The following is a 26,958-nucleotide window of genomic DNA, read 5'->3' as shown; positions in this document are numbered from 1 at the left end:
TTCGAGACAGGGTTTCTCTATGTAAAAGCCCTAACTGTCCTGGACCTAGCTCTGTAGACCAGGCTGGCCTTGAACTCACAGAGCTCCATCTGTGTTTGCCTCCTAAGTTCTGGGATTAAAGGTGTGTGCCACCACCGCCGGCCTCACGTTTTTATTTGAGGTTCACTAGCCCCATTTCCACTGTGGCTGACTTCTGGGTAGCACATCTTCTGTCCCGTAGCCTAGGCTGTGTTAGTCCTCTTCCTGTTTCAGAGATGGCACAGACAGTGACAGAGACTCAGAGACCTGGGGAGGCCCTGGAGACTGCACATGTGCCAGGGGTCTCTCCCATGAGTGTGTGTGAGAGGAAGGTGGAAGGAACCATATGCTGAGGGGATAAATGGTCAGAGCTGGAGCAGGCGGTAAGCAAGCTCTCTAGCTTCAAGAGAAGCCATGGGTGCTGCAGACAATCTGGAGGTGGATATTGATATCCTTCAGGCCATGGGTGCTGTAGACAACACCTGGAGGTGGATATTGATATCCTTCAGGCCATGGGTGCTGTAGACAACACCTGGAGGTGGATATTGATATCCTTCAGGCCATGGGTGCTACAGACAACACCTGGAGGTGAATATTGATATCCTTCAGGCCAAGGGTGCTGCAGACAACACCTGGAGGTGGATATTGATATCCTCCAGGCCCACCCACCCTTAGCCTCTCCTTTTCCTTCAGCAAGGGATCAGACCTGGATTCAGGCCAACTGAGATCATTTCCCACAAAGTCTCATGTGATTTTCAGCCCTGGGCATGAAGTCACAGTGCCATAGGGCACCTCAAGTCTCTCCAGTTCTGGTCTAGCCAGCAAGCCTGACCTGGGTCCTTGGTGAGCCTGACAGTGTTTGCGTTCTCAGATGCCTAACAGAACCATGCAGAGTTCACCTCTGCCTTTGGATTACAGCTGTGTCCTCGGAGGAAGATGTGACAGGCTTAGATGGAGAAACAACAGGTCAGAGACAGCCAGGTGTCATTAGGAGAACGCGTGACTATATAGTACCTACTGTGTACAGGTACCTCAGGCAGATGTGGTTTATCCTAAAGACATGTTCCAGGTGAGGGGACAGAATTTACGCTATAAACAAATAAAGACACGAAATTGCCAGGTGCTGAGACACCCTGTGAGGAAGACAGTCAGGGCCATGGTGTGAGAATGAATTGGGGGCACCTGTGTTATTCTGTTCCCCAGGGAGAGCCTGGAGTCGAGTGTGGGTAATGAGAAAATGAGGGTGGGCACGGCCTGAAAGCCCCAGACCAAAGGGGAATGTTGTTCAGCTTGTATCGTAAGTGCTCTAGAGGGCTCAACAAACCAAAGGAGCATTGCTGAGTGCTGGTCATGACTGGTATTATATTGTGAGTGCTGTATGCTTGCTTTTCTCACCTGTGTCAGCCCTGTAAGGTGTGGTCAGTACCTTCATCCTTACAGATAGAGAAATGAGTCCCAGGAAGGCCAAGCGTTTTGTTCAAAGTTGGCAGCTGGTAAAAGGGGAGACATGGGCTGGAAGCAAGGCTGCTCTTCTTGTGCTCTTGGAATTTGTCATATAAGTGGTTGAAGACTTAGGAAGACGGTGTGTGCCAAGAACTTCGAGTGGTGCCTGGCATAGACCTGGGTACTTGCATGTCTGGGTCATCATCAGTGTCTTCTTCCTCTGTTTCATCCCCCCAGTGAAAGGCATTGTTAGCGGTGAGGCAGATGCACCAATAGTGGCAGCAGTAAGACTGTGTGACTTGGAAAGCTAGTCTAGTGTCGTTTTGGAAGCCAGGAGGACCTCATGAAGGATGCCAGCTGTATGGCCAAGCAGAGAAGACTTTGGCTCTGTGGATAGAAGTGGTGGAAAGCAGTGTGATCTGGTCAGATCCAGCTCATATTCCAACCTGCAAGGAGTTGGCTATTGTAAACAACATGGTTCTGAACCTAGTGTGGTCTCACTTATGTCTCCTGTTTCCCTTCACACTCAGGATGCATGCAGGATGGAACAACCCTGGGGGACGTGCAACTCCCTCCCTGGGCTGATGGGGACCCAAGGAAATTCATCAGCTTGCACAGACAGGTGAGACACTCCAGTCTATCCTTATGTGCACTTCGGTATCCCCGCAGGCTTCATGTAGTTTTCTATCTCACTGGTGGGGACAAACCTTGAGACTTTGATGTCCGGAGGAACCAGGGAAGAGAGCGCACCAGGGAAGTTTGTGTTCTTGGATGGTTGAAGAGCACTGGTTTGCTCTGTGATTGTTCTAGGCTGCTGTGATGGGCATCGTGCCAGCAAGTGTCATGTCTGAGGTTTTCAGGCTGCCCTGGTGGGATGTCAGTGTCCTCTCCAGCTCCACCCCACCCCAGTAGTGCCACTATCTGAACTGTGTTCTCCATATTGCTCAGAGATGGTTTGGAGACCCCAGGGAGCTCTCACCTACCACAGGGCTGTCCAATAGTAGAGATGATTGAGCCTGCCATCCAGAAAAACTGATGAAGATGAAGGCCAGAGACTACGTGGGGACACTTCTTCTGGGTTAGCCAAAGGAAACAAAAACGTGCTCGGCATCTTTAGTCATCAAAGAAATGTATTCAAACCAGAATGAGATGCTACAGCATACCCATAACAATAAAAACTGGGTGTTGTGCACATTTGTAAGCCCCATGTTAGGGGTGTGGAAACACAAAGATTCTTGGGGCTCACCGGGGTCTAGCCAGCTCTGCAAATTCCAGGCCTGTGAAAGAACTTGTCTTAAAAAAAATAAAATAAAATTATCTGGGCGGTGATGGTGCACACCTTTAATCCCAGCACTCGGAAATCAGAGACAAGCGGATCTCTATGAGTTTGAGGCCAGCCTGGTCTACAGAGCTAGTTCCAGGATAGGCTCCAAAGCTACAGAGAAACCCTGTCTCAAAAAACCAAATAAATAAATAAATAAAAATAAATATTTTAAATGGGGAAGGGCAGCACCTGCATTTGACCTCTGACCTCAGTATGCATACACACATCTATGAGCACACATACACACACACACACACCTACACACACAGTGGCTTTAACTTTTAGAGAACTGAATTTTATAAAAGCATGAGTTAGGATTTCCTGCTCTTTGGGTTTCGATTTCAGGCTCTGGAGAGCGACTTCGTCAGTGGCAACCTCCACCACTGGATAGACCTGGTTTTTGGATGTAAGCAGCAGGGGCAGGCCGCTGTAGAGGCAGTGAACACTTTCCACCCCTACTTCTACGGTGATCGAATAGACCTCACCAGCATCAGTGACCCCCTGATCAAGAGCACCATCCTGGGGTTCATCAGCAACTTTGGACAGGTACCCAAGCAGGTAGGTGAGGCAGGCCATGATGTTCGTCTTCTTTATCAAGAGCGAGGGCAGCACAAGCTTGGGAAAGAGGACAAGGATGTTCTCTGCCTTTAGGAGTGAAGGTGGTGGCGGGTGCGAGAGGAGATTCATCCCGTTTTCAGAACCAGAGCCTCACCCACTTACCACCTGAAGAGGTCAGATGACATCATTAATACGGGGCAAATGCTGTGTTCCTCTGTTACATATGTGATAGATACCATAAATTATTATTATTATTATTATTAATTTCCTAATGAGTTAAGATTATCAAGTAGCTGAAAAGGATCTCCTAAGGACCTCCCTCCTCAGCAAGGGCAGCTTTTGCCTAGGCAGTTTGGGAGAGAAAAGAATTGGCAACCAGCAGAACTTGTCCTGTGACTTGGAAAAAACAGTGGCCATTCTCTGAGCCCCAGGCCCTTCATTTGTAACATCCAAAGACCCTGCTGACACGGCAGTTCTGCTAGAGACAGGCCAGCCCTGAGAGTGGCTAGAGTAGGGTGCAACTGTGATGTCCATGGCTCCCTTCTAAGGCATCCACCTCCTAGTGACCTATGTGGTGTGTTTGTATGTATCTCCAGATCTTCACTAAACCTCACCCATCCAGAAACACCACAGGGAAGCCACCACTGCCCGGAAAGGATGCCTCCTCCCCAGCGGGCCTTCTGGGCCACTCCCAGTCCTTCCTCCACAACCTGCCAGCACTGAAACCTTCTCAAGTCACAGTCAAAGGTGATCGCCTGTCCTTGCATTGTCTCAGGCTTCTCTCTTTAGGAACTGAATTCCTCTAGGGCAGTGATTCTCAACCTTCCTAATGCTGTGACCCTTTAATACAGTTCCTTGTGTTGTGGTGACCCCACCACACACATACACAACCATAAAATTATCTCGTTGCTACTTCATAACTGTAATTTTGCTGCTGTTATGAACTGTTATGAATCTGATATTTGACCCCCGTGGAAGGGTTGTTCAACGCCCCACCGAAAGGAGTCATAACCTGTAGGTCGAGAAATACTGCTCTAGGAGCTCAAGGGCATGGGCTTGGAACTTAGTGGGTTTGTAATGACTGTCTCCAAATTCAATGGGTAGTGGAGGGTGGTCTCTTCTGGAGGGGTCTAGCAATTCTAGGTTAGACCCTAACTTCTAAGACCCACATGTCTGTCTGCCTGCCTGCCTGCCTTCCTGCATGTCTGTCTCTCTCTCTCTCACATACACACATATACACACCCTTCTCTCTTGTACACATGTATTAACACATTCCACACACACCCCTACAAAGACAGATGACAGGCTCTGCACCGCTGTTGCTCTCAAGCCCCCAGATGCACATATGCACAGAGTTCATTGCTAAGGACATGTGTTCTGGGCAGGTGCCTGTGAAGCCCAGCCCCACAGCTTCCTAGCTGTGCGAACTCTGCTCTGGAACAGGGTGCTTTTCTCATAAGAACTTGCACAGGACAAGAGAGGGGCATCTGCCACCATGATGGAAGGCAGGTCCCATGACTGAATACGCGTTGAACACAGTCTCCTCCCACAGTATGCGTACCTGTGCTGGCCGGTTGGCAAGCTTACTCTGAGAGGACTTTGCAGAAAGAAGGGGCAGACTTCCCTGGGATAACCGGCTTGGGATGGATATCATCTGGTCATCAGCAAGCTGAATGCTGAGCTGGGTTCCAAATGGGGCCAGGAACGGTTTCCAGAGTTTGACTAGTGAATCTGTGGTTGGAGTTAGGCCACATGCTAGAGGTCCCTTCAAGATAGTGCAGGAAGGGTAGGTGGGCAGGTACCCAAGCCCTGTGGCTTTGGATCATCTGCCCCAACAGACTGTCTGGGCTTCTGGTATCACTGCCTGAGAGTCACTAAAACATGTGAGTCGCAGTTAGAGGAGCTGAGGAAGGGGCACCTGGGCTACCAGTGGAAGTAGCAGATCCTGGGTGAATGGCTCCTGGCCAGGCTGTGTGCACGATGGAGCTCTTTATTCTGCAGTATCATCTCCCTGGGCCCAGAGAAAGTGGGTGCTTTCCTCATTGCATACTCCATCGTACTCACTGGGGAGCAGATATGTACCTTTTCTCTCTAGGATCAGAATCCCCCAAAGGGGCCATTGGCCACATCGTACCTACCGAGAAGACTATCCTGGCGGTGGAGAAGAACAAGATGCTGCTGCCGCCTCTCTGGAACAGGACCTTCAGCTGGGGCTTTGATGACTTCAGCTGCTGCCTGGGGAGCTATGGTTCTGACAAGGTGGGTGGCAGGGGCAGGACTCTGGGGTCTTGACTCTCTCCAGGTGGACTTCAGGCTGGTAAAGCACACTGTCACCTTCATAGCCCACCCTGGTCACAAGGGGTACATAAGGCCCATCCAGATGTGTTTTCAGTCTGGGTGGGAGTTCCTGGGCTTCTGCCTCCACAGCCACCACTCACCTGAGAGTGGCTCAGGATGGATATTTAGCAACTTGCAAAAGTTCTCTCTCTCTCTCTCTCTCTCTCTCTCTCCCTCTCCCTCTCCCTCTCCCTCTCTCTCTCTTACCCTCTCTTCCTCTCTCTCTCTTTACCTCTCTCTCCCTCTCTCTTTCCCTCTCTCTCTCTCTCCCTCTCTCTTTTTCCCCTCTCTTCCTCTCTCTCTTTCCCTCTCTCCCTCTCTCTCTCTCCCTCCCTCTCTCCCTCTCTCTCCCTTTCTCCCTCTCTCCCTCTCTCCCTCTCCCCCTCTCTCTCTCTCCCTCTCCCTCTCCCTCTCACCCTCCCTCTCTCTCTCTGCTTAAAGGTCCTATCCTTTAAGTCTTCCAGTTGTCTCTGAACTTTTCACAGAGCCCTCCCTGTCCAGATCCCCTCCTAACCCACCGATTATATATCATGAATCCTCTATATACCATGTTTCTAGCCCTTCTCATTCTAACCTGACCCCACCAGCTGCCTGTGGCAATCATCAATACTATCCCTGCTCCAGTTCTATTTCTGGTTCTACCACTGTCTCAGGCTGAGCTGCACCCCCACCCCAACTCCAAGGGTTTTACAGCATCTGAGTAGCTACTCAGGTGCCTGCTTGTCTCCCCACTGGCTGGAGTAGGAGCTCCTCTGTGGGGACCCGTCGAGGATGGCCTAGACTCAGTCACCTGAGTCTGGTAGAACCTAGAGCATGGCCCCCATTCCCCACCCCCTCCATGTTCACCTGTGTGCTTCCTACTTCTTTGATCTGGTTTCTCGGTGTCTGCTGCCCCCATGTCAGCATCCATGGCCCATCCCTCACAGATCCTGATGACGTTTGAGAACCTGGCTGCCTGGGGCCCCTGTCTGTGTGCTGTATGCCCATCCCCTACAATGATCGTCACCTCTGGGGCCAGCGCAGTGGTGTGCGTGTGGGAGCTCAGCCTGGTCAAAGGTCGCCCAAGAGGCTTGCACCTCCAGCAGGTATGTGCCCCTCATTGGTGTGGTGTCTCTGGCAGTTGGGGTGCCAAAGCACAATCAGGTAAAAGTGTTGCCTCTCTCTAGCGCATGGGACGCAGGAGCAGTCTGCAGCTGTCATTGGGGAATGGTTTCAATGCCGGTGGGTAGATCCGCTGAGCAGACAGAGCAGGGACCTCCACGGAGGCCCAAATGTAGTGCAGGATGCTGGGGGTACAAGCAGGTGCTTCCTGCCCAGGGTCAGGAAGGCAGAGCCCCCTGAGCCAGGCCCAGCTTTAGCCTTCTGCCCTGGCTGCCCACACAGCCTGTTCACAAGCATCCTGTGATTTACCTTCTAACAGTCCTGGGAAAGGAGACTGACCATTATCCCCCCACCTGCACAGCCTTGGTTAAAAACAAAAAGATACAAAGAAGTTAAGTGGCTCTTCCCAGTGTATAGATGCAGAAAATGGGACTTTTTCCAAAGGGAGGTGACGTAAGCAGAGGCAGATCCACAGCAGGCTGGGAGCTTAGACCTCCAGCTCCTCATCAAAGAGGGTCTGCCCTTGACCTGTATTCCTAGAGGTCGTTATGAAATGGATTCAAAACAGTTCAGAAACTGTTTATTTTTAAAGATGTGAAGCATTAAAGACAAATTTGAATTCACTTTAAAAATAAATTCTCTGCTTCCCCTATAAAAAATGTTTATTGTTGCATACTACCAACCCCTATATGCATTTTTATACCTTTCTGAATCTTATATGAATATTTTTGTCCCATTCTCTGTCAGCTTATCAAATTGTTTCTGTTTTTCTATGGTCTGTATAATTTGCATTTCAATTGTTGCAGATTATTCCATTCTCATAAAATTACATTTCAATTGTTATGTCAGTATACCACGACTTAATAAACCATTTCTTCTAAAACTAGACAATTAGGTTATTTCCAACTTTTAACCATTTTCAACAGTGCCACAGAAAACATGTTATATATATGCTGTTTGCTTCTGACTAATTGTTTCCTTATGATGTATTTTGAGAAGAATTACTGAGCAATGACACAAAGTTTTTCAAAATTACTCTATAGCTCTCCAGTGCTATCAAGAGTTTATTGAGACTAGCCACCTCACCACAACCACCATTATGGAGAATTATTTTGAGAGGTTTTATTTTATTGTGTTGTATTTATATTTTGCTACTTAGATGATATAGCAAAGTTTTTTTAATTGACATGTCTTCTGCAACAAAAGAAAGAAGTAAAGAAAAGAAAGAGCCCTTTGGGTGCACATTTAGAACTGTGGGCTCAGCCTCGATTTTCTTCCTTCCCAGATGACAGGGCACTGGGTGCCTTCTGATGCTGCAGTTTCTGGGCCCATGGGTGACAGTAAACCACGCTTATCTCGGCAGTGGAATACCATGCCATGCACACCGGCCCTTTCTGCCCAGCACAGGGTAACCTGATTCCACAATGCAGCCTGCGTTGCCACTCAGGCTCGAAGCTCTTCTCTCTGAAGCCCCAAACTGTCCTTCAGGGTCCCTTTGCCTGTGTCCTTTGGAGGTGTTATATCATCCGTGGTCAGACTTACTCATCAGACTCAGGTTGTTCCGGAAGATCAGAGAATTCTTATCAAGTCTCTTCCTTTCTCTATTTTCACGCTCTTGAGGCAACTTAAGTCTTCGTCAGTGGGTCATGTCCAGAGATTTGCCACCACCATCTGGCTGGTGTCACATTAGGCTCCATTGAGGACAAATGGGAACTTGTGACAAAATGTTTAATAGCTGTGACCAGGCAAAATGTCAGCTTTGAGAAATGATGACCAAAATGAGTGAACAGTTTGTCTCTGCCAGGGCTGGAGCTCCAGCAATGATTGAGCCAGGCCAGACCTTTCTGTGTGCCACCTCTGCACTCCTGGCTGATTCCAAGGCATGTCAGGCATATTCACGCAGAGAAGCCCCTCGGGCTTTCTGGGTACCCTCTGGCATGCTTAGGAATCCTCACCATAGCCAGGAGCAATGTACTCAGAAGGAACTTGGCCTCTTAAGCAGTCTGGAAAGAGCTGTCTTCACAGACATCCATGAAGCAAGCCTGAAGGCCAAGAGTAAATGGTTTAAACCGGAAGGCTAAGAGCAAGTCCCCTGAGACCCACAAGACACGCACTCACATCCTAGGTCGGAAAAAGTAACGTTTTACACCAGCGAGATAATGCAGCAGGCAAAGGTGTTTGCTGCCAAGCCGGTCAGCCTGTGTCTGATCCGTATCTTTAGGCAGACTCAGGGGCCCATGCTGATAATTCGAGCTCTAGAATCCCAGTTTAGACTGGAGGTTCATGAGTTCATGATTGGCCTAGGCTGTGTTGCCCACAGCTCTGTCTCTAAACAAAAGATTGAGCTTTTTTTTTTACTTGTGATTTTTTTTATCCTTCTCTCATAAATTACACCCCAGCTGCAGTTTCCCCTCCTTCCACTCATCCCAGCCCCTTCCCTGTACCTCCCCTCTCCCCTAGATCAACTCCTAGGCAACCCAGTATGAGGAAAAGGAACCGAAGAGGGTGAAAGAGTCCGAGACAACCTCCATTCCTATTGTTAGGAGTCCCACAAGAATACCAGGTTACACAAACATAACTTATATGCAGAGGACGTGGCTCAGACCCATGCAGGCTCCCTGATTGTAGAGTCCCTAGGAACCCTGCTTTGTTGATTTTGTGGGCTGTGTTCTTGTGTTGTCCTGCGGTCTTCCCAGTCTGGTCTAAGGACTGGTTTGTTTCTGAGTCTCCCATAGTGCAGTACATCACCAACCCGAACACGAACGCAATTTCTTGGATGGGAAAGAATGCAGATTCCAGGGCTCCATCACCAGAGTTTCTGATTTGGAAGACTAGGGGCCTATTCACTAAGATCCCAGATTTGATGAGGCTGCTGATCTGGGCACATACTTTGCCCTTTGAAACCTTTGCATACTAACTGTGCTAGGAGCTGCTTCTGATACAAGAATACAGAAAGGGGAAAAAGCATAAGGAAACTCTGGGCTGGATTACTTACTACAAAGGGACTATCTCTTCTCTCCAGGTAGATCTCAGGTCCTAGAAATGGATGCCACCAAGAAGCCCACACACACATGCACTCCCCCACCCCCACCCCTCCACATCTGTAAAATCATTGACTTGCTCTGAATCTTCGTTTCCTCATCTGGGGCCCAGAAGCAGCAGCAACCCACTAGTAGCTATGCTATGAGTCTCTCTCATCACTTCTGGTTATGCCTCCTGTTCCTAGGCCTTGTATGGACACACCCAGGCTGTCACATGTCTGACAGCCTCAGTCACCTTCAGCCTCCTGGTGAGTGGCTCCCAGGATCGCACTTGTATCCTCTGGGACCTGGACCACTTCTCTCGCGTGGCCTGCCTGCCTGTCCACCGGGAAGGGATCTCGGCTATTGCCATCAGTGATGTTTCGGTGAGGCCTTTTTCATTTCTGCGTGTCTGGGTTCACTCACCGTGTCTTGGGGCCTACACAAATACTGTGTTGGATAGTGCCACAAAACTCAAGGACAGACATATGCTGGTCATTCCCAAATGTGGATCAGGCCCCATGTGTGCCAACCATCCTCTGCCAGTGGAAGGTAGGCACTAGGGGGTCTTTGCTCTGGTACAGGTACAGCAAGGTTAAGCAGGAAGATCTGCCCATGCCAGAGTAAGTTACGCTCAAGATATAAAGGAGTATTTTAGGAGGTATTAGGGCTCTCTCTCCCTGAAGGTTACTTCTGAAAGGACATTACAAAGTTTTAGGAGCCATTTGCTGTCATTGGCACCTTTGTGTGCTGTCCTCCACCAGATGAAATGCACATTTTCTTCATGGAGGCACTGCTAGACAGCCAATCATAGGTCTCTTATCCAGAGAAACAGGAACAGTCTTCAGGCTGTCTGCTATGAAAGTCAAGATGTGGTTAGGAATCAGGATTTTGGAGTAGCCCAAAGCCTGGGCCAGTGTCATAATGCACAGGTTTATTATGGCTATATTTCAGAAGTTTCAGTCTCTGCTCAGCTGGCTCGACTGCTTGAGGTCCAAGTCAAGGCAGAACAACACTTAGATGGGGCATGGTGGAGCAGAGTTGCTCATGGCATGGTATTCAGGAAACAGAGTGCCCCAAAAGGGCAGAGACAAGAAATACCCTTCAAAGGCATGCCCTCAGTGACCCGTTTCTTCCAACTTAGAAAGATCTAGTTCCCACTACATCTCAACAATGCCATCAAACTGTAAATGTCTAAGTGGGTTGATGAGATTTGAAGCCTTGGAAGAAGACGAGTTGGGGTACTTTGGTAATCAAACTGGGGGGCTGAGCTGGGGAAACTGCTGGTGAATCTTGCACAGAATAAAGCCAACTCTCATTGCTATAGGGAACCATTGTCTCCTGTGCCGGAGCCCATTTGTCCTTGTGGGATGTCAACGGACAGCCCTTGGCCAGTATTACCACAGCCTGGGGCCCAGAAGGAACCATAACATGCTGCTGCATAGTGGAGGGGTCAGTGTGGGATGCAAGTCACGTCATCGTCACAGGGAGTAAGGATGGCATGGTTCGGGTAAGTGTGTTTGGGGGCGCAGAATGAGTACACGGGAGGATATTTGTGTTTATCTCATTTCTTCACTGCCTCAATTGGGCCAAGTACCGCATATGAAATTTTAAAGTATTTTATACTAGTTACCTATAGAAAATCAAGGGAAAGGTGGTGCTTTTTCATGGCCAAAAGAAAAATGAGAGACAGGGAGAGAGAATATGGTACTGCACACACATACATACACATATAGTAACGTATCATAAGGTGTGAAGGTATGAATAATGAATAGTCCAGTTCAGTAGAGGATAACATAATACTGAAAAAAAAAACAATATGTGAAATGAGTCAACCCATTTATCCACTCACTAATCTATCTACCCACAAACCTGGTTGTTCATCCCTCGACCCATTGACTCACTCATCCGTTATCTATCTAAGCTTTCAGCAATCTTTCTATCCATCCATTAAACCATCCATTAAACCATCCAACTATCTAACCATCCGTCTATCCGTCTACCCACTTACTTAACTCTTAATCCCATGCCAAGGATTTTGTATAAGCCACTGCAGGCACTTTTCCCTGGGACACTCGGGTTTTGGAAGAGTACATGTAAAATGTTACTCATGAGGGAGGTGTCCTGGTTGAGATAATCAAGAGTACCAGGAGCTTAAGAAAGGAGTGTCCGGAAGCCAGGAAGAGAGGGAAACACTGAAGCCAGGGAACGAGATCGGAAGAACAAGGCTCAGGTTGTTTTCTCTGAGACTGGCATGGAGGATGAAAGAATGGGAGACAACTGCGAATAACTGAGAGGCTCGCCCACAGCGCGGACCTGTGAGAATACGGGGCTTCTGGGAGAGAAATGGGGTGATGCAGTAGTGCTCAGGCGAAGCACGTACTTCCCTCTGCCAGACAGACCTCAGGAGAGGTGGCGTTTTAGCTGAGCTCTAAGATGCAGAACAGTTGCTGTATGGGGAGGTCCGTGGGCCAGCATGAATGGCGAGAGATGAGCCTGGGGAGAGATACACCCCAGAAGAATATCTCCGACAGTGTTCTCAGTGAAGGGCACATGACCTGTGTCCTTAGCTGGCCAGGAAATGAAAGGTCAAAAGGACATTGGTTTGGTGGGTATGATCTGAATGCAGACACGAAAGAGGAACTGGGGTGACTGAGCCGTAAGTGCATCTTCCCTGAGTCTGCCGCAGACATGCGGAGGAGTTCACTGTGTGCTCAGCCTTCATTCAGTCAAGGTAGTGACCGGGCTCCTGGAACCTCCCGGCCCCAGCTGTGTGAGGTGCTGGGGAGCACACAGAAACCTTTGAACAGTTGCTGAATTTGCTTTCAGAGGACAGAAGCCACCTGCGGTCATCCTGAGGGCTCTCACACACAAGGTTTAGGATCAAACCCAGAAGACAGGCTGGCCTAGAAGATGGCAGAATAGGAAGGCATTCCCTCAGTGACAACAGAAAAAATAGACTGTAGGGTCTAAAGTGTTGACCCAGTGACAATATAAGAAGCCGGCAGGATTTAAGGTTAGATAAGGTATGGGAGGACTTGGGGAGATGGGTCCATGGCTTAAATAACGTGCTCAAGCATGAAGACCTGAATTCACATCTCCAGCACCCATGCAAAAGCTAGGTTTAAAATAAAAAGTGGGTGGTGACAAGAGCTCCTTCATTAGGCAGTCTAGCTGAAAGGGCAAGTTCTTCAGTGAGAGCTCCTGCCTCAAAACAGAGGAAGGAGAATGGAAATTAGATACCCGAAGTTGACCTCTGACCTCCACAGGCTTATACATGGGTGCATGTGCCTTCACATCTTCACATATGCATGTATGTATGTCTCTCTGTCTCTCTGTCTCTGTCTCTGTCTCTGTCTCTCTTTCACACACACACACACACACACACCGAACTGATAAAGGATTGCAGAAAAGAGGAGGAGGAGGAGATCCACTTGAGAGTCTCAGGGAAGAGAGTAAAGCCATCCAAACCATTGTTACAGGCTGAATCACCACAAGGAGGCTGAAGCCTAGATAACCGTTTTCCTGATAATAACACCAGAAGTGAATACTCAGAGCACACTTCCATCTGCCAGCACCCTTTCCCTCAGATGTGAGAGAATGGGGTGGACCACCCTGACCCCCTGAAGATAGGGCTATTCTACAAGGCATGATATGGTCTCTTTTCTGGACAGATCTGGAAGACAGAGGACGTGAAGATGTCTGTTCCTAGGAAGGCAGTGACAGAAGAACCCTCCACTGAGCCCCTAAGCCCCAGAGGTACCCTTTTGAGAAGCTTAACTCATGTCGCCCTCCTGTACTCTTCTCTCCCTGTCTTGGCACCAGGGCTGCAGCCTACCCAGAGCATCTGAGTTTAGGGAAGCCATGGGAGCTCTGGAAAGCGCTGCCAGGGTGGGGACTAGATGTGTGACTTTTGCATTCCGTGATCCCATACGTGACAGACACAGGTCAGGGACAGGATGGTTTACTTTGGCCCATTGGTTCAGGCATTTCAGTCCTTCACTGGGGAGAAGGCATGGTGGCAGGAGTGACTCCATCTGTGGCGGAGGAAGTGTGACATGGCAGACGTCCCCATGCAACAGAGCAGGGAGCAGAACATTAGAGCAGGACCAGCATTGGGTATGACACAGACAGGTGCACACCCCGTGACATGTTCCTGCCAAACTTCTCTACCCCTTACAGCTATGGCCTTCAAAGCAGTGCTGAACTCAGAGCATTTCCAGCATGAACCTGATAGACATTTCAGATCCAGACAGTGGCAGGGAGGGCTATCAGAGAACACTTTGTGTCCTGCAGGCATCTGGCGGATCATGAAGCACCATGAAAAGCCCCATTGAGTCCTTCATTTGGACTATGGTACCCATTGGACAGGGGACAATGACACTGTGGGTGTTGGGGACCCCAGGTCTTTGGGGTGCATGTGACCTCGTGTTCTTTGATGCTCCCCAATGGTACTGGAAAGCCAGAGTCCACCGACCAGGATCTGAATGTAACTGGTTAGCATCCTGTAAACAGAAGGGATAGGCCATTCTCCCAGGGAGGAGGAGGTGGCTCTACTGTACCGCAGATGCCCCATTAGCCTTCATTATGCCCCCCTTCCCATTCAGCCACGGGTTTAATACAAGTGTAGTGCCCCATCCTGGGACTCAGCCCACGCCCTTGAAGAAGTTTAGTTGATGGGTTGGAAATATCACACACATTCCCAGTTATATGTACAACAAGAAGACCTCTATCTGGTGGCAAAGCCTTCTCATTATGGCAGGTGAGACTGAAACACAAAACCCTTCTGCCATCTCCACAACCCAGGCTACCCCAGGGCTGAAATTCAGAGAGCATGAGACACTCTGAACCCTTCCCACACATCCCTCCTTTCTCACTGAAGTCCTGCACAGCAGACTGTAGCAAGCTGCCCATCATAGAGATAAGGAAACTGAGGCACAGAGCAGCTCAGTAACTTGCCTAAGGTCATCCCCACAGCTTGCCACCATCCTTATGTCTGCCACTACAGCAGCCACAGTCACCCTGACCTCAATCATACTGTCACCACCAGCAGCCCCTGCAATACAAATGCAGGTAAAGCCTCGTCCTCATAGCTGACACCACTTCACTTCCGTCTCTGCCGTCATCCCTGCCACCATCACTCCCTCCACTGCAAACATCTCCCCTCTCACCGCCTCCTTTAGAAGACTGCAGTCCAGAGCCAAACTATCCCTCCTGGGCCCCCCAAATGAAGGAACACATTACCGTACTTGGAGAGTTCCCCAGTCAGCCAAGTCTCCTGTTAGCTCCAGACTCATGACTGTCCACAGGAGCAGACTTTCTCCAACCCCATAGGGCTCCCTTGGCCATGTCGTGGCCATTTTCAATTAGTTTGCCTCTGTTGCATGTTTTGTGCCTTCCTGATTCATCCAGGTACCCATTTGTGAGTTCTGTAAGCACTCAGACGTTTGCTGGGGCTCCTCTACGTCCTACACTCTGTCTAGACTGAAAATCCCATCCTTTGGCATTTCCAGCAATTGGCTGGTAGTCTGGGTTGAGTCAGAGCATAGACATCATAAAACCAAGAGCCGTGTCCAGTTCAGTGTCCTTGTTCCTCCAGCGTGACTCGAGGCCATGAGGGGCCGCTCTGTCGCAGTGTGAAAGAGGAGCGCCTGGCCATGTGCTCTGTGTTTCTCTGGAGAACAACATTTCTACTCCCTCCCCTGCTTCTGTCCCCCTGGGAGGATCCAGCTCAGGCATCCTTTTCCCTTGGCTATTTGTGAAACGCGTCTCATATACACATGTATGACACTGAAAGTCATAGGACCTATATAGGTCTCGGGATCAACTGCCCCTTCATAGCCAGAAGTGTGAGCTCAGGTCCTGGCCGACAGATCCTCAGTGCATGGTGGAGGACCCCCAGCTTCTCTTAGGTATCAAGAGTACTGGACATGCAGTCTGGCGAACAGGAAGGAGACTAAGCTGGAGACCCAACTCCATCCCTCACAACTGGTGTGGCCCTGTTTCTTTTCGGCTAGTTGAGAATATCCCCTGTGATTCCAGTCATGTAGGTGCTGGGGACAGAGAAATAGTAGACAAAAATCTACTCTCCAGAATTCATTCCTCAGACCTCTAAAAATTTTCTCTTTGAATATAGCGATGATGGCATTAGGGGAATTACAAGATGCTTTCCGGCTGGCAGGGAGTTCCAGGATCCTCATTGTCCCCCTGCTGTCTGTCCTGACCTGGGGGTCACAGATGCCCTGCAGAACTGACAGTTAGGAGCAAGGTTCCAACTAGGATGAACCGACAAGGTGGGGGTGGGGCACACAGACTTAACAGAAAATTGGATTGCGCCTCTGTTGAAGTCAACAAATCTGAGAACAAATTTGTGAACATAACCCACTGGAGGTCTCTAAGAAGGAAGCGCGATGCCCTCATCACATTGCTCAAAGCCATTTTGTTGGGAAGGGATCAGAATTAAGCACGGCACGCGAATATTTGCATGCGTGTCCTATTGGCGCGTATGTTATTGCACCCCTCAAATGTCTTAAGGGGCACGAGAGGAGATCTGTAAACGCTGAGGATACGCACTTGAGGCAGTCGTAATCTCATTTCTGCCCGGAACGCATTTATTCATCATTTGCGGTAAGAACTCCACTACGGAAAGCATGATCTGCTTCCGAAAGCAGCTCCTAGATCTGGACTCAGGGAAAGCGTGATGTTTGGAGCTGTGCTCAGATTTCCAAGTGTCTGTCCCTGCCCACGAGCCATGTTCTCTACTCATATCCTCATGTGTCCCCTGGTGCACTGAACCTCCGCACCCCTAAGTGGCCACTTCAGCACCACGGGGGGGGGGGGGGGTGCGGTGACATCCAGGCCCTGAGACAATGATGTGTCTCGTAGGGACGTGCCCACTTGCTGTTTCTCCATCTCCTCACCCTTCACGTTGAAGGAATTGCTGTCTGTCTCCAAATGTAGTCATTAGAATGAGTGAAGTAACAATCATTGAGTTATATTTTTTTGAGAAAATTCTCTCAGCATTTAATTATTGGTTGGGCGTGAGAGGATTTCGTTAAGTTGATAATGCAGACTTTATGTAATTTATTTTTACTAGGCAATTACAGGCTGCATTACACCCTGGCAGCAAGGTATTGTGGGGCATCTTATTAAGCATAAAGCCAGTAAACACTGATGAGCAATTTTGCTGAACTAGGCATGCAATTTAGAAAGCAATAATACACAAATCCAATTTGGTACACAATGGATACCGCGGCACGTCAGCACATGTAACTATCACAGCCTGCAAATTAAATTGGGACGGCCCTTTTTGCAACAGCACAGGCCAAGATTAAATATATTTTCCCCCTCAATTTAACAAGTTGCTGACCACAAATATAAATGTTAGTATCTGTGTGGTCCTATGCATGGGGTGCATATGGGCTTGTCCGTGAGGCCACGGGGCGCTCTAACTTTTTCTTTCTCGTGCTTTCCACAGGGCACAAGTGGGCCAAGAACCTTGCCCTGAGCAGAGAGCTGGATGTCAGTGCTGCTTTGAGTGGCAAGCCTAGCAAGACAAGCCCTGCTGTGACAGCTTTGGCCATAACTAGGTAAGAGCAGACTGCTTTCTCCAGAACTCCAGCAGAGGGCGCTACAGTCAACTTTGCCAAATTCCAGTATTTCCAGCTGTGTTTAGGTTATCAGACCCAGGAAGGTCACATCACTTCAGGAACCCGAGCAAACCCATCTTGTTGTTAATCCCTATATGTCCCTGATCTCTATTTCATGAATATGCAGATTCATGAAGAATTACAAATGGTAGAGAAGTATATTATGTAGTTTTGTCTTGAAGAGGTCCTGTTGTCCTGAATCCCACTAGTGTTTATAACTTGCCGATGATGACCATCGTACTTGGATGGAAAAGCCTCTAAAGTCCCTTAGCCAATGAAGAGTCGTCTCAAAGATGGCATTGGGTTCTCATTATTTTAGCTGTCATGGTGACCCAGTTAACCCTTCTAGGGAGTTGCAATCTCAAGAGCAGCTGGTTTTCTATCTCTCACTGGCCTACTGTTGCCCTCTGAAGTCCTCGGTGTGAGGAATTCAGTATTTTGGATGCCAGGCTGGCCTGGGTGGGATGGCATGGTCGTGGACTAGAAAAGAACAGACCTGAAGTCCTCGCTGGAGCACATGCCAATGCTCTGTCAGAGGTGTAGCTCCATCCTTTCTCAGCCAGATGTTCTCCCAGAGCTACTGCTGGAGAGATGGAGGGGGACCTCAGCCAACTCCTCAGAACCTCGGCTTTCCCCCAGGGCCTCTGGATCTGCAACAATCCCCTCCCAAAGCTCCCACCCTGATCCTCAGGTCCACACTGGGTTCATTTCTTCCACTCCCCCATCAGCACCAGAGGAGACAGGACAGAGGAGCTCCCACCGTGTTCTGGATACAGTCCCATACATACACTGTTTCCCAGGTGCTGGCTAGGATACGTGGGTCTCAGACGATGTGCTCCAATGTTCTTATCTTTCCTTTTTCTTCTCAAGAAACCAGACCAAGCTCTTGGTTGGCGACGAGAAGGGGAGGATCTTCTGCTGGTCAGCTGATGGGTAGGAGCACATGAATGCTGAAGGCCCTGGCATTGAAGCTGGGTGTCTCAGGGCCTGCAGCGGCAGGCTGCTGGCATCCAGGTGATGTGTCACCTGGGCCCTATACCCAGAGCAAGCTTTTTTGGGGGGCTCTCCTCCCACAGTTCTCAAGGACACCTGACGATTTGCACTGTATACCCCAAACATCTCTGGGGTCCATAAGACTTCTGTATGAGGATGCTGGTAGACATTCCTGTGGAAACTGACCGGCTGGTGACAAATTGTGCAGGAAATTGATGTGTGACTTATCTACCAAGGCTTACTATGCTAGAAAAGAAAGGGGCAGGTATTGGCTCATGGAAGCCGTCCTGCTGTCTATTTTATTAAAACACCATTTCCCAAATGGAAGGCTGCTTGAGCGTCACCGCGCCCTGTTTTGTCTGAATTCTTATAAGTCAACAAGTTCATGAGTTGTGTTGTGGAGCAGACCGCTGCTCACTCAAGGGCCACACACGACTGTCACCTGACCCTGACACAGGGGCCTCGGGCAGGGCAATACACCAGACTTGGGCATCCCTACCCCAACTTTATAGTAAAAGCTGGTAGTGGTTCCCAGCCAGGCCCTGCCTTGGCTAGCTCGACCCTCTGTCCATTGCTAACTGGACACCAAATGTCCCCAACCCTCACATTTATTGTGAGCTGCTCCTCATCTTGGAGAAGTATTTAATGGACAAAACTCAGGTAGCTGGGCCGGGCAGTGGTAGCGCATGCCTTTATTCTCAGCACTTGGGAGGCAGAAGCAGGTGGATCTCTGTGAATTTAAGGCCAGCCCCATCTACAGAGCGAGTTCCACGACATCCAAGGCTACACAAAGAAATCCTGTCTCAAAAAAAAAAAAAAAGATCAAACAATAACAAAAAAAAACAAAAGAAAAGAAAAACTCAGGTATCTGCAGGTACATGGGGCAGGGGGGTTGGAAGCAGTTCAGCTCCTCTTCTGAAAGCCTCTTCTTCTGGGGCCCAAGCAGGGATGTGTTTCCTCTGCATGTTTCTCCAAGCCTGAAGGGGCTATGGCGGTTGTCTTTACTCCCTTAAACCCAGGCCTAGGGGTGGTAGGAAAATGAATTTGATGTCTGGTGGCTTTGGATCACCTCACCTTTAAGGATCAGTGAACCAACTTACAGATAAATATTAAGGAAGGTGAGGTGGTATACGGCCATGGCAAACACAGCAAAAGAGCACAGTTAGGGCATCCTGATTTATCTCTGAACTTCAAGGGCTTAGCAGTGGAGAAAGCTGGGGGACGAACCAATTCATAAGTCCAGGATACCCCTCTCTGGATGGGAATGGCTCTTGTCTGACCCTGGGGTCAAGGATCATGCCACCTCCTACATCATCTGCATGCACTATTAGCAGACAGTCCATTTGCAATGCCGTGTCCGGCTGGGACTGTGCGCCAAAGGGCCATAATTATAACATCAGAGAGCCCCGCTCGCCAGGAAAGCCAAGAAGCATGCCATAAATACCAGGGCTGGGTCTGCAGTCAGTTTTCAAAACACAATCTATAACATTATCAGGGCTGAAAGGCTTGTTGGTCCAAAGTCTGCCTTCCATTCATTCACGCCAGTAGAATTTTTACTTTTCTTTTTTTTTTAAATTTATTTATTTATTAAAGATTTCTGTCTCTTCCCCACCACCGCCTCCCATTTCCCTCCCCCTCCCCCAATTAAGTCCCCCCCCCCTCGGCCCGAAAAGCAATCAGGGTTCCCTGTCCTGTGGGAAGTCCAAGGAACCCCCACCTCCATCCAGGTCTAGTAAGTTGAGCATCCAAACTGCCTAGGCTCCCACAAAGCCTGGGATAAAACTGGACTCTCTGAACATAGCGGACAATGAGGACTACTGAGAACTCAAGAACAATGGCAATGGGTTTCTGATCCTACTGCACGCACTGGCTTTGTGGGAGCCTAGGCAGTTTGGAATTTTTACTTTTCATTTGCTCCATTCCAAATGGTTCTGGGATTCCCCACCCCAGCTACAGCGTCCTCCTGCTGTGCCTGTTCTCCCAAGGGGAAAATGGGGAAATGGGTTTGAGTCTTCTGGCTAGCATCTTAGGGCTGAGATGTCAATGCAAACAAGTGGGACTTGAGGTGAGAGAGATCGCCTAAGATATCCCATGCCATAGGTAGGTACAGGTGACATTCCAGCTGCCTGCTTGCTCAGGCTGCTTGCTATAAGAGTACCCCATCCTGGGTGGCTTAAGGAGCAGAGATTCATTTCACAATTCTGGGGGCTGGAAGTTCAAGATCAAGGTGTGAACAGGCTTGGTTCCTTCTGGGGCTTTCTTCGGATGGCACTTTCTCCTTCACCTCTGTGAGCCTGTGCCCTGCTATCTTCTGAGAATGCCATCAGTCATAGTGAATTAATCCCTTGCAAAGGTTCTGGGCATGTTGGGCGGTGGGAAGGAAGAACGGATGGACCAAGAGAGAAGGGATGGACCAAGGGAGAAGGGATGGACCAAGAGAGAATGAATGGATCAAGGGAGAACGGATGGCCCAAGAGAACCGATGGACCAAGGGAGAACTGATGGACAAGGGAGAACCGATGGACCAAAGTGAAAGCTGTTGCTCTGATTGTAGGGCTTGGAAGTTGTTGAAGGGCAGTGTGAGTGAGAGTAAGAAGCCGAGATGGATGTCCTCTCCCCGGGAGCAGGTCCCCAAGAGTCAGATAGGCAATGATTGTGTCACAAGTAGATGCACCATGGTAGCAAATGGCCTAGAGTCGATGGTTCCAGGAGCAACACAGCCTGAGTGCCACCAGCAGGTCCAAGCAACCACCCCTCTCTGTGTGGAGTGAAGTAAAACGGAAAGAAGGTGGGAGAAAGTTAGACTCATGTGTGGATGTTAGCACAGGGCTAGGATGTGGCCAGTGGAGGGCGGATGCTGGGGCATCCAGGAGCTGATGGAGGCGCTGTGAGGACACAGCGGGCTGCAAGTGCAGAGATCACTATGGAGAGGAACGGGACAGGCTGGAAGAACTGGCCACCACTGTGTGTCTGGGAATATTTGGTGACACCTGGTAACAGGGTTTTGGGGGCCTATTACTTGCAGGAGAAAAACTACTTTGGGTTGACCTGGAAGAGGACATGGATGTCCCTGAACACTTAAACATGAGACTCTACTGCAGGCTCATGAGGGGTCCATCTGCTGGGACAGGGAGAGAGGGTTACAAACAGCAGAGCCATGCTAGTCTGAGACAGAGAAGCCCCATCTAGTAGAGCTAACACCAGGCATTCACAGCAGCTGTGGCATTCATGGTGGCTGGAACCGTTCAACCAGCTCACAGTAGACGTCTTTGTTGGATAGAGGGAAGTCAGGGCAGAGGCCTGGAAATGGATGAGAGGGAGTGGATTTGGCCCACAGGCGAAGGACATCCTGGCAGGACAGGAGTATCAGCTGCTGGTGATAAGGACCACACAGATCCCGGCCACCGTGCAGAGGTCTGAGCAGGGTACATCACAAGCCTTCAGGCACAGATGACACCTGAGACTGAGGTAGAAAGGTAGGTCTGTTAAAGGTAGGTAGTAGTGTAACCAAACCTGACGCCATTCATTCTAAGGGTCTCTGCTTCCTGTCAATTTCTGATTGACACTGGCCCCTGTCCTTCATTCTTTCACGCTCCAGAAGAGAAACTCAGTCCCTGCAAGAGACAGCAACAAGCTGCTCCAAGCCAGCAGCAGGAGCCAGTTTGGAGAACTCGGTCACAGGACCTGGAGAGAACTTGGGGATTGGATTTGCCCACATTAGAATGCTGCCAGGCAGGGCTCGTTGGGGAGGAATAGACCCTTCGGATGTAAATCTAGATGAAACTTGCTTAGTGTGAAAATCAGACCTCTCTGAGGCCAAATCAGCTTTCCATAGATTCTCAGGTACAAATCACATGTCAGTTCAAGGTAGGCATGTGTTTGAGCGTGGGGGTGTGTGTCTACCTGTGTGCCCTGGAGGTTTAGAGAACACATGTGTTTGCCTTGATCTGAGATCTCTGACTGACCCCAAAGTGCTGTGTCCTGTGATATCCTTATCCATGACATTTCCCTGCATTTGCCAGGACTGCTTCACAGTACGGTTACGATGAGAAAGGGCAATGAGCCACCCCACTGGTGCCATGAAATGATGCTTTGCGGCCTGAGGTCTGCACAGGCATTGGGCACCAAGAAGTTCTCACTGGCATAGGGATAATGTTACCTTCCTCTGAAGCACCTGGTAAGCCACTCAGACACTCACCTGCCTTGCACAGGGTCCATTGAGTATATGGTTTATGCCAAGCTGAGAGGCTGATGGAAAAGGGCCGGGTCCAGGCTCAGATGCCCAACACACAGATCTTCAAAGTATGTGGCCATTGTGGCTCACACATGACCCCAAGCTCTGTCACTTCTTACATGGAGAAAGACACAGAGGAGAGAGGCCTTGCTCAAGGCTAGAGCACAGGACTGGACAGTGGTCAAGGTTAAAGCCCAGGATGCCCTCTGCAGTGCACAGGAACACTGCTCCTTGGTGAACCATGGGCAGATGGAACTCCAAAACTCTGCATGTAGGAACTGGAGCCTCAGCATTGCACCTAAGAATGACTGAACTTACACCTTATTACAGAAAATATCTGCTTGGTACATAGGCACACAGAAAATATCTCAATGTCATTGTCATTAGGAAAATGCAAAGGAGAGCTGGGCATATTGGCACAGGCTGTCATTTCAGCAAGTAGAGGCAAGTGAATAAGGTCATCCTTAGCTACTTAGTCAGTTCAAAGCCATCCCAGTATACTTGAGACTCAAAATATTTTTTAAAATAAATGTTTGGTTAGGAACTTTTCATGACTGCTTCTATTTCCTTAGGGATTATAGGTCTATTTAAGTTGCTTATCTGGTCTTAGCTCAATTTTGGTATATGGCTTATCAAGAAATTTGTTCTTTTTTTTAAGATGTTCCAATTTTGTGCAATATAGATTTTTGAAGTATGACCTAATGATTTTCTGGATTTTCTCAGTGTCTGTTGTTATGTCCCCTTATCATTTCTGACTTTATTAATTTATATATTCTCTCTCTGCCTTCTAGTTAGCTTGGAAAGGGTTTGTCTACCTCATTGATTTTCTCAAGGAACTAGCTCTTTGTTTTATTGATTCTTTGTATTGTTCTCTTTGTTTTTATTTTATTTGTTTCAGCCCTTTGTTTGAGTATTTCCTGCTGTCTGCTCCTCTTTTGGGTATGTTTGCTTCTTTTTGTTCTACAACTTTTAGGTGTGCTGTTAAGTCGCTAGTATGTGATTTTTCCAAATTCTTTTTGAAGGCATTTAGTGCTATGCACTTTCCTCTTTGCGCTGCTTTCATTGTGTCCCATATGTTTGGGTATGCTATGCTTTCATTTTCATTGAATTCTGGGAAGTCTTTAATGTCTTTCTTATTTCGTCTTTGACCCATTGGTAATTCAGTTGAGAGTTGTTCCATTTCTGTGAGTTTGTAAGCTTTCTGCTATTTGCATTGTTTGTCGAACTCCAACTTTAATCCATAGTGATCTGATAAGATACAGGGAGTTATTCCATTTTTTATAAATCTGTTGAGACATGCTTTGTGACTTAGTATCTGGTCAGTTTTAGAGAAGGTTCCATAGGGTGCTGAGAAGAAGGTATATTCTTTTGTATTTGGGTGAAATGGTCTGTAGATGTCTGCTTAGAAAGAAATCAGAGAAACATTACCCTTCACAATAGCCACAAAGAATATAAAATATCTTGGGGGAACTCTAACCAAACAAGTGAAAGACCTGTATGACTAGAATGTCAAGTCTTTGAATAAAGAAATTGGAGAAGATATTGGAAGATGGAAAGATCTCCCATGCTCATGGATCAGTAGGATTAACATAAGGGAAATGGCAATCTGACCAAAAGCAATCTACAGAACCAATGCAATCCCCATCAAAATTCCAACACAATTCTTTACAGACTATGAAAGAACAATATTCAACTTTATATGGAAAAACAAAAACCCAGAATAACTAAAACAATCTTGTACAATAAAAGAACTTCAAGAGGTATCACCATTCCTGATTTTAAGTTCTACTATGGAGCTATAGTAGTAAAACCAACATGGTATTGGCATAAAAACAGACAGACCAAATAAATAGAATAGAATTGAAGACCCAGATGTTAATCCACACACCTATGAACACATAATTTTTGACAAAGAAGCTAAAATTATACAATGGGAAAGAGAAAACATTTCAGCAAATGGTGCTGGCATAACTGGATGTCAGCAAGTAGAAGACTGAAAATAGAGCCATATCTATCCCCAAGAACAAAACTGACATCCAAGTGGATCAAAGACCTCAACATGATCTAGTCACACTGAACCTGATAGAAGAGAAAGTAGGAAATAGCCTTGAATGCATTGGCACAGGAGACCACTTCTTGAATAGAAAACCAGTAAGTAATACAGACATTAAGATTGACAATAAATGGGACCTCCTGAAACTGAACAGTTTCTGTAAGGCAAAGGACATTGTCAATAAGATAAAATTGCAGCCTACAGAATGGGAAAAGGTCTTCACAAGCCCCACATCCAACAGAGTGCTCATCTACAAAACATATAAAGAACTTAAGAAACTAGACATCAAAAGCCAAATCCAGTTTTAAAATGGGGTAAAGATTTAAATAGTGATTTCTCAACAGAAGAATCTCAAATGGCAGATATACTTAAAGAAATGATCGAAATCCTTATCCATCAGGGCAATACAAATCAAAATGAGTCTGAGATTTCATCTTACACCTGTCAGAATGGCTAAGATCAAAAATACAAGTGACAGCTCCTGATGCTGGAGAGGATGTGGGGTGAAGGGAACACTCCTCCATGGCTGGTGGGAGTGCAAGCTTATACAGTCACTTTGGATATCAATATGGAGGTTTCTCAGAAAATTGGCAATCAACCTATCTTAAGACCCAGCTATACCACTTTTGAGCATATACCATAAGGATGGTCAATCGTACCACATGGACATGTGCTCAGCTATGTTCATAGAAGCATTATTAGTAATAGCCAGAACCTGGAAACAACCTAGATGTCACTCACCCGAAAAACGGATAAGGAAAACGTGATACATTTACACTATGGAGTACCACTCAGCTGTTAAAAACAATGAGATCAAGAAATTTGAAGGCAAATGGTTGGAGCTAGAAAAAAAATCATCCTGACTGAGGTAATCCAGACCCAGAAAGACAAACATGGTATGCACTCACTTAGAAGTGGATGTTAGTGGTAAAGTAAAGGGCAGCTATGCTATCCACATCCCAGAGAAGCTGGGAAAAAAGGAGGGCCCAAGCGGGGTGCTCAAATTTCCCATGGAAGAGGAAATAAAAAAGATTGTGTGGGAATGTTGGGAGCAGTGAGACCCCAGATCCTGAATTTCTTGTAAACAACTTGTTTTCCCCTGATCTGAGTGCCTACAGCTGTTCTGAGCACGAGACCTTCAGGAGTTCCTGATGGCGGGAGAGTGGTTTCTGGTGGGTTTGGCTGGGGCATGGCTATCTCTATATAATCTGCCCCTGAACACAATAAAGGGGGCATTCTTGGGGGATTCAAGGATGACCCGTGTTGCTGTCTCTCTGTCTGTGTGTGTCTGTGTATTTTAACCTCCAGCCCTCTTGCCCAAAGCTCGCAAACTGGGTGCCAGCACACAGAGCACAGACATGGGGGTGCAGTGCACAACATGGGAAGACTAGGGGCAGGTAGAGATGGGAACCCAAGGGATAGGGTTGAGGTAGATGAGGGGATACTGAAAGAGAGGACTGAAAAGGGAGCATTTTGGGATCAGGTAGAAACCCGAGGCAAGGGAAACTCCCAGGAATCTACAAAGATGACCCCAACTATGTGTAGTCTGAATTGGTCTTCTCCTATAACTGGGCGGGACTTCCAGTGGAGGGAATGGGAGACTGGCCCAGCTACACAACCTTTGACCTACAATCTGTCTGGCCTATGGTATGTGCAGGGGTAAGGATGGTGCAGACATTGTGGGAATGGCCAGCCAAAAATTGGTCCAACCTCAGATCCATACCAAGAGAGTGAGGCCACCCCTGACCTCAGTCTGCAGAGCTGTGCAACAGGGATGCTCCTGGCCGAGGGGAGTCTACCACCCTGTGCTAGGTACCAGAGGTCAAATGGCAAAGAGACCTAGGACAGAACCAAACATGATTAGAAAAAATTATCAGCATAGTGATGCCTAACAATAGTCTGCTATACTTAGAAAATGTTGACTACCCCAGTTGTCATCAGAGAGCGTTCAATCAGTAGCTGATGGAAACAGATGCAGAGACCCACAGGCAAGCTTTAGGCAGAGCTTAGGGGATCCTGTTGAAGATAGGGAAGAGGGATTGTACCAGCCAGGGGGACCAAAAACATCACAAGGGAACCCACAGAAACAATTCACCTGGGCTCATAGGCACTCCCAGAATCTGAACCCCAAGTGAGGAAGCCTGAATGGGATCAACCTAGGCCCTCTACACATGTGTGACAGTTGTATGGTTTGGTCTACCTGTGGGACTCTAGCCGTGGGAGCAGGA

The 26,958-nt window shown here is 48.2% G+C and overlaps 1 protein-coding gene across 1 annotated transcript in view; it reads left to right on the top strand.

Annotated features, from left to right (window-relative positions):
• The window catches only part of Wdfy4 (WDFY family member 4), a 202,373-nt gene extending 183,609 nt beyond the window's left edge, over positions 1-18,764 (top strand). Inside the window, exons 52-61 of the mRNA XM_041662791.1 lie at positions 1,992-2,083; positions 3,131-3,343; positions 3,940-4,090; positions 5,418-5,602; positions 6,607-6,765; positions 10,008-10,187; positions 11,129-11,311; positions 13,476-13,560; positions 17,279-17,390; positions 18,321-18,764. Of these exons, the coding sequence (XP_041518725.1) occupies positions 1,992-2,083; positions 3,131-3,343; positions 3,940-4,090; positions 5,418-5,602; positions 6,607-6,765; positions 10,008-10,187; positions 11,129-11,311; positions 13,476-13,560; positions 17,279-17,390; positions 18,321-18,387 (1,427 nt within the window). The 3' untranslated portion in view covers positions 18,388-18,764. The remainder of the gene's footprint in view (positions 1-1,991; positions 2,084-3,130; positions 3,344-3,939; positions 4,091-5,417; positions 5,603-6,606; positions 6,766-10,007; positions 10,188-11,128; positions 11,312-13,475; positions 13,561-17,278; positions 17,391-18,320) is intronic.
• Positions 18,765-26,958: the final 8,194 nt, after the last annotated feature.

This window comes from Microtus oregoni, unplaced genomic scaffold, assembly GCF_018167655.1.
Source record: "Microtus oregoni isolate MIOR12 unplaced genomic scaffold, Mior012 000013F_ref0000133, whole genome shotgun sequence".
Lineage (NCBI taxonomy): Eukaryota > Metazoa > Chordata > Mammalia > Rodentia > Cricetidae > Microtus > Microtus oregoni.
This window is presented reverse-complemented; position numbering and strand designations above follow the sequence as displayed.